The following is an 11,715-nucleotide window of genomic DNA, read 5'->3' on the forward strand; positions in this document are numbered from 1 at the left end:
CCCCCCCCCCCCCCCCCCCCNCGCGCCGCTGCCCCACCTCCGCCAGTAGCGCCCGCTCATACGAGTTGGCCGGCTCGATGCGCTGCTTCACGCCGCCGCTGCTGCGCTGCAGCATGCCCAGCCCGTACCGTACCGCCGTACCGCTCAGAAGCAGTGCGCCCGACCCGCCGCCGCCGCCGCCACCGCCGCCGCCGTCGACGCTGGCCGCGCCGCTGCTGGCGGCGGCCCCCCGGTGCCGCTCCAGCTGCGCCAGCTGCGCCTCCAGCTCCCGTAGCTCCGCCTCTAGCTGGGCCGCATCCAGCCGCCCCTCCAGCAGCCCCTCCAGCGGGCCGCCCACCAGCGGCAGGCGGTACAGGGCGGTACGCGCGGCGCCGCTGGCCGCCTGCGCCAGGCGCCACGGCAGCGCTGCAGCCGACGCCGCCAGGCGCAGCGGGCTGACGGCCTGCCAAAGGCCTTGCCACAGGCTGGCAGCCAGGGTGGGGCGGGCCGAGGCGCCGCCTGGTGCCGACCGCAGCCGCCTGCTGCTGTCGGCCCTCCTAGCCGCCCCGGCTGCCGCCTCTGCCTCCTCGCCAGCCGCCGTGGCGCCTGCGCCCAAGCTGGGCGCCAGTCGCCGCTGCCGCAGCCCAGCGCCCGGGGCAAGTGCGGCCTCCTGCCGCGGGCCTCTGCTGCTGCCCCGGTTGCCGGCCAGGCTGGGCGCTGCCTCGTCGGCTGCCGCCTCGGCTGGGCACAGCAGCGCTGCGGCCTGCTCCCGCTCCCGCTCCTCCTCCTCCTCCTGCTCCTCCTCCTCCTGCAGCAGCTGCTGCTTGGCCTGCAGCGTCTGCATGGCCACCGCCCAGGACAGCACCTTCCCCCAGTCCCCCCTGCTCAGCCGGGCGCCGGGGCTGCCGCCGTAGATGCCGCTGGCCTTGGGAGGGATGGACACCCCTGTGGAGGCCGCCACCGCCGCCGCCACCCGGTAGTTCTCCTCCTCCGCCTCCTCAGCCGCGTCCCGCTGCATGCGCTGCTGGTGGCGCGCGGCGGCGGGGCCCGCAGGGGGCGGCGCCAGCTTGACGCGGGTGGGGAACAGCCGCAGCAGCAGCCTGCGCCAGGGCGGGGCGGGTGGCCGGCAGGGGGGTGGGGCGCCAGCGGGTGGCACACAGCAGACGCGTGGCAAGCGCAGCCACCGGCAGCAGGCCGGCCTGAGGGTCGCCACAGGCTGGCAGCAAGGCATGCCAGCAGCAGCCAACCAGGCAGGCAGGCGGGGCGGGCGGGCCAAGGCGGCCCGGCGCCCGCCGCTCACTTGCGCGCGTTGGGCCGCTGGCTGTCGCGTGCCAGCTGGCTCAGGCTGCGCAGCAGGTCGCCCAGCCCAAGCTCGTCCTCCAGCCCCAGCAGCTCGCTGGAGCCACCGCCCCGCCCTGCAGCCGGGCCGGCACGGGCAGCGCACGTCAGCGCTGGAGCTTCCAGGGCGCAGCAGGGCAGTGAGAGCAGGTGGGCGGGGGTGCCCTGTACTGCACAGGGCGTCGGGGGCAGCAACAACCTCAGCACGTGCCTGGCTTGGGGCGCAGCGATCCATCCTCCTCCTCCTCCTCCTCCTCCTCGCTGCCGCTGCCCAGCCCTGCCGCGGCCAGGCCCGGCTGCAGCTGGCGCTGGGGGCGCACCCCCGCGCGCGCCGCCGCCGACTCGTTCACGCTCACGCCTGCCACCAGCACCAGCGGCGCGCGGCTGGGAGCGCCTTCCAACGCCATCTCCTGGCTGGCAAATGCGCCCATGAACGCTTGGTGGGCCTCGTGGGAGGAGCACAGCAGCGCCTCCACGTTCCGCACATACACCACTGCACGAATACATACAGGTGGTGGTCGGGGGGCCGTGATGGGGGGGCAAGGCAGCTGCGCAGGGCTCCTCCGAGGCTGATCAACACTACACCTTCCCTGCCGCCACCGGCGCCACGCAAGCGCTCGCCTGTGGGGCGCTCCAGATCGTACAGCACCTCCCGCAGCGCCCGCCACGCCAGCCGCAGCCGGGCGGCGTCCCTGGCGGTGAGGGGCGAGGAGGCGGCGGCGCCGGCCCCGCTAAAGGCGGCCAGGTAGGCCTCTGGAGGGCGGCCAAAGGTGGTGCCGGCCAGGGTGGCCAGCAGCATGCCGTCCACCAGCAGCAGGCCTGCAGCTGGGCGGCGCAAGGCATGCTCAGGCGCGGCGGGGATGCATGCATGGCCCCGATGCATGCACCAGGGCAAGCGTGGCGAGCGCATGTGGGGCACACGTCCGCCCCTGGCTCTGCAGGCAGCCGTGGCGCTGCCCTCAGCCGCAGCAGCAGACCCTGGCCTGCCTTGCTCTGCTCCCCGGGGCCCCGCACCTGCGCTCATTTGGCTGGCGAGCGCCGCCGCTACCGCCTCCAGGAACCTGCCCGCCTGCGGCTCCTCGGTCTGCAGCAGCACCCGGCTGACCTGCGGCAGCAGCTGCGCCGGCGCCAGCACCTCCTCCGACTGCAGGTGGGTGCTGAGGGCCGCCAGCGCCGCAAACTGCAGGGTCTGGGCCGCCGCAGCATCCACATAGTACTCCAAGCTGGCAAAGGAGGCGCCGGGCGGGGGCGCCTGCAGCGCCTGCGTCACAACCTCTCGGTAGCCCCGGGTGCGCAACGCCCGCAGCACGCCCTCCTGGACCCAGGGCAGCGACAGGAACAGATCCTGCGGGCAGGTGGAGCCAGGCGACGCTCAGGGCGCTGGGTCGAGCAGAGACGCAGCAGGGCACACCACTCAGCACAGGCCCGGCGGCGGCGCAAAAGTGACGCAGGTCCAAGGGAGAGGGTGACGGCGTCACCGGTTCCCTGCGCGCTGCATTGGGCCATCCCGTCCTACATCACCTGCAAGAAGCCCCGAAACACGCGCTGGCAGGCGAATACGAGGAGACTGGCCCACGCTTCTCGGAGGCAGGACAGAGGACTGCCTCCCAGGACTTCCAACATCATCTGGGTGAGCGACATGGGCGATCGAATGTGGCCAGGGGCAGAATGCCGCCTCCTGTGACCGAACGGTACCCACGAACTGTAGTGCCCTGGAGAGTCTGGCAAACCCCAGCGCTGCAGGTCCCCCTGCTGCTGTGCATCTGCCTCTGCCTTGCATCAGCCGTCTCTGCGCCCCATTGGGTTGCCTCCAGCAGCGGGTCGAGGTTAGTGCAGAGGAATGGCGGGCTTTAAGGTGGGCAACGTACTTGCAGAAGCACGACACGAGTGCAGTCAATGGAGTGGCACCGGCGGGTGCCGCCTGCCGCCGACACTCTGAGGCGTTTGCAGCTGCCTGTGCTGACTGGAGTGCTCAGGGGCTGTCTTGTAGTACACGATCGATATCTCGGGTTGTAAGAGAGGCAGTCGGCTGTGGGGTTGGCCTGCCGCCATCCTCCCGCTCACCGCCCCGCCCCGCAACCCTCGTCTGCTGTGCAGCTGATTGCCAAGCGGATGGCGCCTGGGCCTACAGCAGTGCAGTCCATGGCCATCTGGGGCGGCTGCTTGGGTGCGTGTTCCTGCAAAGTAGAGACGCGGTGTCTCCTGCTCCCCACTGACCGTCCCTTGTTCTGCCTCCATCCCTCGTCTGCGCCAGCAACATCACGCTTGCTTTGTTGTGTGCAGGCGTGACAGCCTTGTGGCTGACCCAGCCGTTTGATTATGTGAGCTGGACTTGGAGGGGTGTGCTGCAGCTGGTATGGGGTGCGGACAACGCAGGACAGCTCAATTTGCCGCCATCTGCATGCGCATCACCCCCTCACGCATTGTCTGCGATTCCTCTCTGCAGATCAAGAAGCAGCTCGGCATGGACAAGGATGACAAGTGATGCCCTGCACCGACTGCGCGCTTGACGCGGTGGCTGGGCCCATGCGTGGCAGGCACACTTGCCTGCAGGCATGCCGTGCAGCAGCAGCTCACTCCCAGTGAGCTGCACGCCTTCCCTACGCTCCCCTTTCCTATTCTGCACAGCACTGAGGCCGGCGGCCAGCTTTGTTACAGCTGCTGCTGCCAAACCCCTGCACACACTGTAAGTTTTTGACGGAAATGGCACCAGACAAGGAGGCGATGGGTGCCATGCTGCCGCCAGCGTCACTCCAGGCCCTGCCACATGCTGTCCACTAGCTCCTTGGTGCGCTGCTGCTGCGCGGCATCCATCGCCTCCCGCTCATACGCCTGCTGCTCCTTGAGTAGCGTGCGCAACTCCTCACGCGTGCTGGCTGGCGGCCGGGGGGACTCCCCCGCTCCCGCCGCCACGGCTGCTGCCTGCTGCTGCTGCTGTTGCAGCTGGGAAAATCTGCAAGGCGGGAACGCACAGGTGGCGAGGTCTCAGGGCCAGCATGCCATGCTGGGGCAATGCGAGTGGTAAACTGCGGGCTAAATGCATGACTCAAGCGCAGCCACCCACCGCTTCTCTGCTGCGGCGGCGGGCTGGTAGATCTGCTGGCAACCTCCATCCGTCACACCTGCAGGCGGTTGCATCTGTGTCGCTGGGTGCGGAGCAGTGTGTCGATGGTGGCCAGCGCGCCCATGTGCACACATAGCAAACTCCCCCGCCAGCACAGCCCAGCGCCCAGTTCGGCCAAGCTATATTGAAGGCCGCGCCTGTAGAGTAGTTTCCACCCTGGTCGCAGCCGCGCCAGGGCAGGAAGAGCAGCGGCGCCGCAAAGCTCAACAGGTGGCGGCGGCCGGGCAGCAGAAGTCCTGTGGCGGCAGGGGTCTGGCGCTGTTGCGGGCGCCCTGCAGCCGTCGTGGGCGGCTGTGAATGGTGGGAAGCGGCTATAAGCAGCATGCGGGAGAGGAGAGCAAGAGATGGGAGGGTTCACAGCAAGTTGCGGATGAGGGATGCCCTGCGGGTTGTTCTGTTGCCAATAGTGAATAAACAGATGGATGTTGTGGGATGCCAGGAGCCTGGCAGGCTGGCTTGGGAGTGTTTGGCTGAGCTGGCGCCACTCGGGCCAAGGCCACCCCGCAGGAGGTTTAGACTCTCTCTGGACGTATTCGACATTCGTATTAGAGGGCACAGAACCGCCCGAAACACGGCAACCGATCCCAGGCCGATCCAACCACCCGCACCTCCACCCTCTTTCCCTTCACAGCCATGACCAAGCCGATAATACCGCCTCACGATCCAGTGCGGCTTGCACGAATGCAGAATGAGCGGCTGAGGATGATAGGGGTGAGCCGGCGGGGGCATGTGCAACATGTGCTGCCGTTGACTGCCACGCCGCCCACCCCCTTTGACCTCTCCCCCACGGCCTGCCTGCTCCGCGTCGCAGGTGGACACGGCCGCCCTGGACGCGCAGGTGCGGGAGAGGCGCGAGGCAGAGGAGCGGGAGCGGCAGGCGGCGCGCGTCGCCGCACAGGCCAGCAACTCGTTTGAGACGGCGGTGGTGCTGCGCGCGGCGGCGGCCAGCCAGGCACGGCGTGCTCAGGACCAGGGCGTGGATGCCTTCCGTCAACAGCAGGAGGTGGGTGGGGCGGTCTGTGTGCAGGAGCGCACACATCCTGGGATGCCATTGCTGGTGCATGTTGACATCACGTGCTCCGCTGGGCGGCCCCACACACCCTCCCATTCACACAGGTTGAGAGGCGGCAGCGGGAGGGGCAGCAACGGATGGAGGAGGAGGCGGCTGCGGCCGCTGAGCAGGCGGCCAACCTGGCCAGCCCCTGGCTCAACGAGGCGCCTGAGCTGGGCGTGTCGGCGCTGGCGCCCCACCGAGTGCGGCCAGACCACTTCAAGGCCTTTGCCCCGCACCAGACCGCCGCCATCCACGCCACACAGGCAGAGCAGGTGGAGGCCAAGCGCGCCGCCGCGCAGTGCGCCGCGGCAGAGCAGGCAGCTTACGAGGCGCAGGCGGCGGCGGCCGCCGCCGAAGTGGAGCGCCGCGCCGCGGCGGCCGAGGATGCGAGGCGGCGCCAGGCTGGGGAGCTGGCGGCTGTGCAGCAGCGGCAGGCGGCGCAGGCGCGGCAGCGCGAGGCGCAGCTGGCGGCACTGCTGAACAGCCAGCAGCCCACGCCTGCCTACTTTGCTCAGTGGGGCACCTCGCACCGCTGACGGGCGGCACCCGGGGCATTGTCGTCCCTACAAGGCCAGGACCAGCTTGGCGCAGATGGTACAGTACAGCCCGCTATGGACGGAGCAGGAGGGCAGAAGGGAGAGACGCGTGGAGGAGTCGATGTGTGGGCGGGGGTGAAGCGCAGCATGCACCGAATGGATGTACGGGCAGGAGGCTGGACAGGCAGCCATGTAACATGAATGCGCCGAGGCAGGGAAGCAGGCGAGAGAGAGCAAGCAAGCAGAGCCCACAAGGCCTCCCAACCCCTCCACACACACTGTCACAAACAGTCACAGGTCTTCATAGCTGACCAGCTGGCGCTCTGGCGGGCGCTGCATGGCCAGCGCCGCCAGCTGCTGCGCATCCACGCTGGCTGCCAGCTGCTGGGCCTGCAGGCGTGCCTCGGTGACGCGCGGGTGCTCCGCCTGCGCCCCCTCCCCCCCCTGCGCATCGCCGGCCTTCTGCGGGACAGCAGGGAGGAGGGGGCGGCGGGTGTGGGGCGTGAGGAAGGGGGCCAGCCCCACGGGCGACGCAATGATGCGGGTAGGGGCCGCAAGGCGGCCAGGCTTGGGCCGGCACGCCGCACCTCCCCCCCCCCCCCGGCACGCTGACCTGCGCCCAGTTGATGCGCAGCATGCGCTCCTCCGCCCAGATGCCCTGCTGCTGCGCAAACTCCAGCACGCCCTCGGCGGCGGCGGCGCTGGCAAACGTCACAAAGCCGTAGCACTGCACGCGGCGGCGGCGGCGGGCGCGAGTGAAGCCGGGGCACGCAGCACCGGCCATGCACACACACAGATCTCATGCATCCGTGCCGACGAGTCGCCGATGAGCGGCCCACCCACGCGCCGCCCCCGCAGCCCCCCGCCCCCCGCCCACCTGGTCCCCTATCACCCTCGCCTCCAGCACCTCCCCAAACTCGCAGGCGAAGAAGTTGGCCAGGTCTGGCGTGGCCCAGGAGGGCGGCAGGTCGCCCACAAACAGGGTGGTGAGCTGCTGGCCGCCCTCCTCGCCGCCATCCCTGCGCACAAGGCCAGAGGCAGGGTCGGCGGGGTGGGGCAGGGCAGGCAGGCGGCTGGTGTGCCAGGATGGCGGGGCCGGCAGGAGGCAGGCCTGGCAGGGGCGGCTGCCGTGCAGCCGCTGCGCAGATCCAGGCCGGGGCCCCGCGACGGCGCGGCGCCTCACCCCCCAGCCGCCGCCCCCTGCTGCTCCATGCGCTGCCGCTTGGCAAGCTGCTCGTCCCCGGCCTCCCCTGCGCCGCCGCCTTCATAGTAGCCACCTGGCTCCAAATGCTGCTGCTGCTGCTGCTGCTGGTACGCAGCCTCGCCACCAAAGGTGCCATCTACCGGCGCAGCTGCAGGCGGCTGCTGCGGGGTGGGCCGCGGCCGCACGCTGGGGCGCTTCAGAGTGGGCCGCTTGGGCTGCGGCGCTGGGGCTGCCGCACACGCAGCAGCTGCTGGCGCACCACGCGCCGCAGCCGGCTGCTGCTTGGCACGCAGCGCCGCCAGCGCCGCTGCCCTGGCGGGATCGGCAGGCGCAGAGGCGGCGCCTCTTCCTGCTGCTGCTGCTGCTCCCGCAGCTGCTTTCCCAGGCGGTGCGCTGGCTGCTGCCGGGGGCGGCATCTCTCGCTTGGGGATGATTAGCTTGACTTTGGTGGGCTGCTTGGAGGCTGCTGGTGCCGGCGCAGCGGCTGTCGCCGCTGCTGTCGCAGACTTGGCCTCTTGCTCGGCCCTCTTTGCCTGCAGCGCTCGAATGGCCGCCAGCCGGGCGGGGTCTTGTGGCGCGGGCGCTGGCCCAGCGCCGCTGCCGCCACCTGCAGCAGGCGGGGCGAGCGGGTGACTACCTTTGTACTGCAGTCCATGCAGCAGCACACTGTTGTCTCTTGAGCTGCCAGCAAGTGGCTGCACTTGCCCGTGCCGCCACCGCTCTTGCCGCCGCCGGCCGCCTCCTGCAGTCGGGGGCGCTCGCATTGGCGCTTGTGGATGCGTCCACCAGTCGCGTACCTCGTGTTGAGCAGGTGATTGCACCAGCAGAGCCCCTCACCTGCTTTTTCTTGGCGAGCAGGGCATACTTCTTCTTCAGGGCCAGCTCTGCCGCCGACGACATGCTGATCTCCGAAGTGTAGGGGAAGAATGAGCTCAGAAGGGTTGAGAGAGGGGTGGGATTGCTGGAAGGCGCAGCACGCAGCAGGGAGGCATTGATTTGCAGCATTGCTGCAAGAATGGGGTGTCAGGAACCTTTGCGCAATTCAGGGAGTTCATCAGTCAGCTGTGGCGACGCCCCTGGCGTCTGCAGGCCCGATCACCTTGCGTGTGGGCGTGTGGGGGAGGTCAGCACAGCGCAGCAAGCATGGAGCTGTCTCTCGATGACCTGCTGAGTGGGCTGCAGGAGGCGCAGCAGAAGAAGAGCAAGGTTGAGGCCGCCGCCGCCACCACTGCCGCCTTCCGCTTGGCAACCTGGGCCTGCCTCTGCTGTTCCGGAGTGCGGCACCCGTCTCTAGGAACTGCCACGGATGGAGAAACACAGGGCCGCTAGCCGCTGCCGCCTCGGACCCAACACACACCGCCCCCGCCTGCTTGCCGCCGCCGCCGCCGTTCCGTTGCCCGCCCGCAGGCGCGCCTGTCTGAGCGCAATGTGGTGGAGCTGGTGAACAAGCTGAAGCAGCTGGGCCTGCTGGGAGACGACCTGCTGTACACCAGCAACGGCAAGGAGTATGTGACGCGGGAGCGGGTGGCGGCCGAAGTGCGCGCCGCCGTGCGGGCCGCCGGCGGACGCATCCCACTGGTGCGGCGCAGCCTGGAGGCGCAGCAGGCTGGGGAGCGCGCCTGCTTGCCTCGGGAGGCCTGCGTGCAGCCGTCAGCAGCTGCATGCTGGCTGCACGTGGCATGCCCAAACTGGCCACACCCTGCACTGTTGTCTGCCGAACCCGTGCTGTCCTGCCCCTCCCCCTCTCTCGCACGGACATACACGCCGCCCCTCTTCGCCTGCCCCCCACACAGGTGGACCTGCCCAGCCAGCTGGGGCTGGACCTGGTGCACTGCGAGCGCGCGGCAGACGCGGTGGTGGCGGCCTCCAGCGGCGGCATCCAGCTGGCCCAGGGCGAGCTCTTCTCCTCCGCCTACTTTGATGGCCTGGCGGCGGAGGTGGACGAAGGGCTGCAGGAGGCGGGGGTGGTGTCGGGTGCGCGCCGCTCAGGCCGCCGCCATCCCTTGCCGGTGCATGCGTGTGTAATTGCGAGGTGGTGGGGAGGTGAAGCCATTCCCCGCGCTTTGAAGCCCTCCCTGCTCTTGCCCCTGCCCCTGCCCGCAGTCGGCGACCTGGCGCGGCGGTTTGGGCTGGGCGCGGAGATGATTGGCGGCGTGCTGGGCGAGCGCGTGGGCACCCGCATCCACGGCCGCATGGATGCGGGGGTCATCTACACCCAGGCATACCTCACTCGCATCAAGGCGCAGCTCAGGTGGGGAGGTGGGGGGTGGTGGCAGGGCAGCTGGCATCCAGCTTCCAGGCAGCCCAGCCCCCTGCTGCGTGCGGGCGGCAGCGCTCTGGCGCCCGAGCCTCGGCCCCCGCTTGGCCCCGTGCGCCCGCAGGGGCGCGCTGCGGGGCGCCGTCTCTCCCGTGTCCATTCCCGCGCTGGTGCGGGAGCTGGGCATTGAGGGGCTGGCCTCGCTCAAGGCGCTGGTGCCCAGCCTGGTGGATGAGCTGGCGGCGGAAGGTGGGCGGTACGGTACTGGTGGGGTACTGATGGCGGGACGGCCGGTGGTGCTCAGGGGCATGCATGCGCCGCCTGCCGCCCATCCCTAGAGAGGAGCTAAGGTACCAGCCTGCCGCGCTGCCCCGCCTCGTGATGTGCGCCGCAGGCAGCGTGGCGGGCAAGCTGGCGCCCGGCGCCTCCAGCTGGGTGCCAGCCACCTACGTGCAGTCGCAGCAGGACGCCGTCACGCGCTTCTTCCAGCAGAACGGGCACATCGCATACGACACGGTGGGTGGCTGGGTGGGCTGGTGGCGGCTGGCGGTCAGCAGCCTACTGTGTGCAGGTGTAGTGTGGGTGGGTGAGTGGGCGGCGTCATCGGCGGCGCATGCAGGCGCCCGCCTGTGCGGCCTGCCACGAGGGCGCCGCTCCTCTGTTGCGGCACACACCTCCGCCAACCCCGCCTGGCCTGCCCCTGCTTGCCGTCCCGCAGGTCAGGCAGTACGGCATCCCCGCACCCCGCCCCTTTTTGGCCCACCACTTTCCCGACGGCCTCGCCCTCGACTCCGCCTACCTGTCGCCCGCGGTGGTGGACCAGGCGCGCTGCCGCCCCCGCGCCGCTGCCGCTCCGCCGCTGCTGCCCACCGCTGCCGCCCTGCGCTGGGCATGTGTGGCTGGGGCACGGCGCTGCAGGGGCTGGGCATCAGCCGTGGGCGCAGCATCGCCGCGGCCGGCGTTGCCGCCTCCCGAAACCCGCCCGCCGCTGCCCCTGCTCCACCCCGCGTCACCGCGCCGCAGGTGGAGGCGGCGGCAGAGGAGGCGCTGGCGGCTGGCGGATGGTGCGACGTGGCTCCCCACCTCCCCTCCATCCTGTCCCCGGGGGACACCGCGGCGCTGCTGGCGCAGTGCCGCGCGGTGGCGGGGGCGGCGGCGGCCACGGGCGGGCGCGCGCACGTCATGGCCGGATCGTGCGTGGTGGCGGCTGCCCTGCTGGAAAGCATCCGCGCACAGCTGCTGGAGGCGGCGCGGCAGGCGGCAGACGACGCGCACCGGCGGCAGAAGAAGGGAGGGGAGGAGGGCGGCGGCGGCGGGGGGGCAGCAGGGCGCGGCAAGGTGACCGTGACGGTGCTGCCAGAGGGCGGCGGCAAGAAGGCGGCGGCGGCGGCGGCGGCGGCGGATTCTGGGTCGGACAACGGCTGGGATGTGGGTGGAAAGAAGGGGAAGAAGGGCGGGCGCGGGAAGAAGGGCAAGGCCGCCGCGGGCGGCAGCGGCGGCGGCAAGCCGGCCAGGAGCGGCGGCGGCGGCGGCGGCAAGGCGGCCGCTGGCCAGGGCGCGAGCGCAGGCGGCGGCGGCGGCGGCGGCGGCGGCGGCCCCTCCAGCGGCGCTCTCAGCCTGGACAGCCTGGCCAGGCGTGTGGCGCAGATGCACCCCGACACCGAGGGCGCCGGCGCCGACGGCGACCTGCCTCGGGCCATCGCCGCAGGCAAGCCCCCCCCCTTGGGCGCACCGCTTTGGGTGCCAGGCTGCAATGCTGCATGTGCTGGGGCGCCTGGGCTGCATGGCGGGCAGGCACCGCAGCTGCTCCCCGCCCTGCCCCGCCCCGCCGCTGCGCCGCCGAGCCGCTGCGCGGCCTCAGCCCCCGCGCTCCTGCCCCCTTCCTTTCCCCGCCCCCAGAGCTGCGCCCCGCTATTGTGGCAGAGTACGAGCGAGCCCTGCACGCCATCTTCACCGCGGGAGCGGAGAGGCGGCGGCGCTTGCGCGACGCGGCGGTGGCGGCCCTGGATGCAGCGCACGAGCGGTGGGTGGCGTGGGCTGGCTGGCGGGCTGGCTGGGGTGGCCGCCTGGGGGCCTGGAGTGCGCTGCGCAGCAGCGTCGGCCGCCCTCCACTGCTCGCCGCCTCCCCCTGCCCCTCCCTGCCGGCACGCAGCCTGCTGCTGTACGCCCATGGCGCCGAGCTGTTTGCCGATGACGAGGCGGCGGTGCCGGTGCTGCAGCGAC

General features: G+C 71.1%; 4 protein-coding genes across 4 annotated transcripts in view; 3 read left to right on the forward strand and 1 right to left on the reverse strand.

The window, feature by feature from the left end:
- Nucleotides 1-3,157: 3,157 nt before the first annotated feature.
- Nucleotides 3,158-3,802, forward strand: CHLNCDRAFT_143011 (hypothetical protein; the record flags this gene model as incomplete). Its single annotated transcript, XM_005849524.1, has 4 exons — nt 3,158-3,172; nt 3,415-3,484; nt 3,601-3,671; nt 3,764-3,802. 4 exons carry the CDS (start codon nt 3,158-3,160, stop codon nt 3,800-3,802), a joined length of 195 nt encoding a protein of 64 aa, XP_005849586.1.
- Nucleotides 3,803-5,074: 1,272 nt separating this feature from the next.
- On the forward strand, nt 5,075-6,031 carry CHLNCDRAFT_143013 (hypothetical protein; the record flags this gene model as incomplete). The annotated part of the gene is made up of 3 exons (XM_005849525.1): nt 5,075-5,107; nt 5,253-5,444; nt 5,558-6,031. 3 exons carry the CDS (start codon nt 5,075-5,077, stop codon nt 6,029-6,031), a joined length of 699 nt encoding a protein of 232 aa, XP_005849587.1.
- A 291-nt stretch (nt 6,032-6,322) lies between these two features.
- On the reverse strand, nt 6,323-8,135 carry CHLNCDRAFT_143014 (expressed protein; the record flags this gene model as incomplete). The annotated part of the gene is made up of 6 exons (XM_005849785.1): nt 6,323-6,493; nt 6,645-6,758; nt 6,909-7,050; nt 7,215-7,842; nt 7,953-7,977; nt 8,073-8,135. The coding sequence occupies 6 exons, from the start codon at nt 8,133-8,135 to the stop codon at nt 6,323-6,325; spliced, it is 1,143 nt and encodes a 380-aa protein (XP_005849847.1).
- A 243-nt stretch (nt 8,136-8,378) lies between these two features.
- CHLNCDRAFT_143015 (hypothetical protein) overlaps nt 8,379-11,715 on the forward strand; it is a gene marked incomplete at both ends in the record, with an annotated part of 4,157 nt that continues 820 nt past the window's right edge. Inside the window, 10 exons of the mRNA XM_005849526.1 lie at nt 8,379-8,441; nt 8,643-8,876; nt 9,029-9,209; nt 9,339-9,486; nt 9,617-9,741; nt 9,887-10,008; nt 10,211-10,306; nt 10,516-11,232; nt 11,394-11,515; nt 11,645-11,702. Coding sequence (XP_005849588.1) covers nt 8,379-8,441; nt 8,643-8,876; nt 9,029-9,209; nt 9,339-9,486; nt 9,617-9,741; nt 9,887-10,008; nt 10,211-10,306; nt 10,516-11,232; nt 11,394-11,515; nt 11,645-11,702 — 1,866 coding nt within the window. The remainder of the gene's footprint in view (nt 8,442-8,642; nt 8,877-9,028; nt 9,210-9,338; nt 9,487-9,616; nt 9,742-9,886; nt 10,009-10,210; nt 10,307-10,515; nt 11,233-11,393; nt 11,516-11,644; nt 11,703-11,715) is intronic.

This window comes from Chlorella variabilis (assembly GCF_000147415.1).
Source record: "Chlorella variabilis unplaced genomic scaffold CHLNCscaffold_5, whole genome shotgun sequence".
NCBI lineage: Eukaryota > Viridiplantae > Chlorophyta > Trebouxiophyceae > Chlorellales > Chlorellaceae > Chlorella > Chlorella variabilis.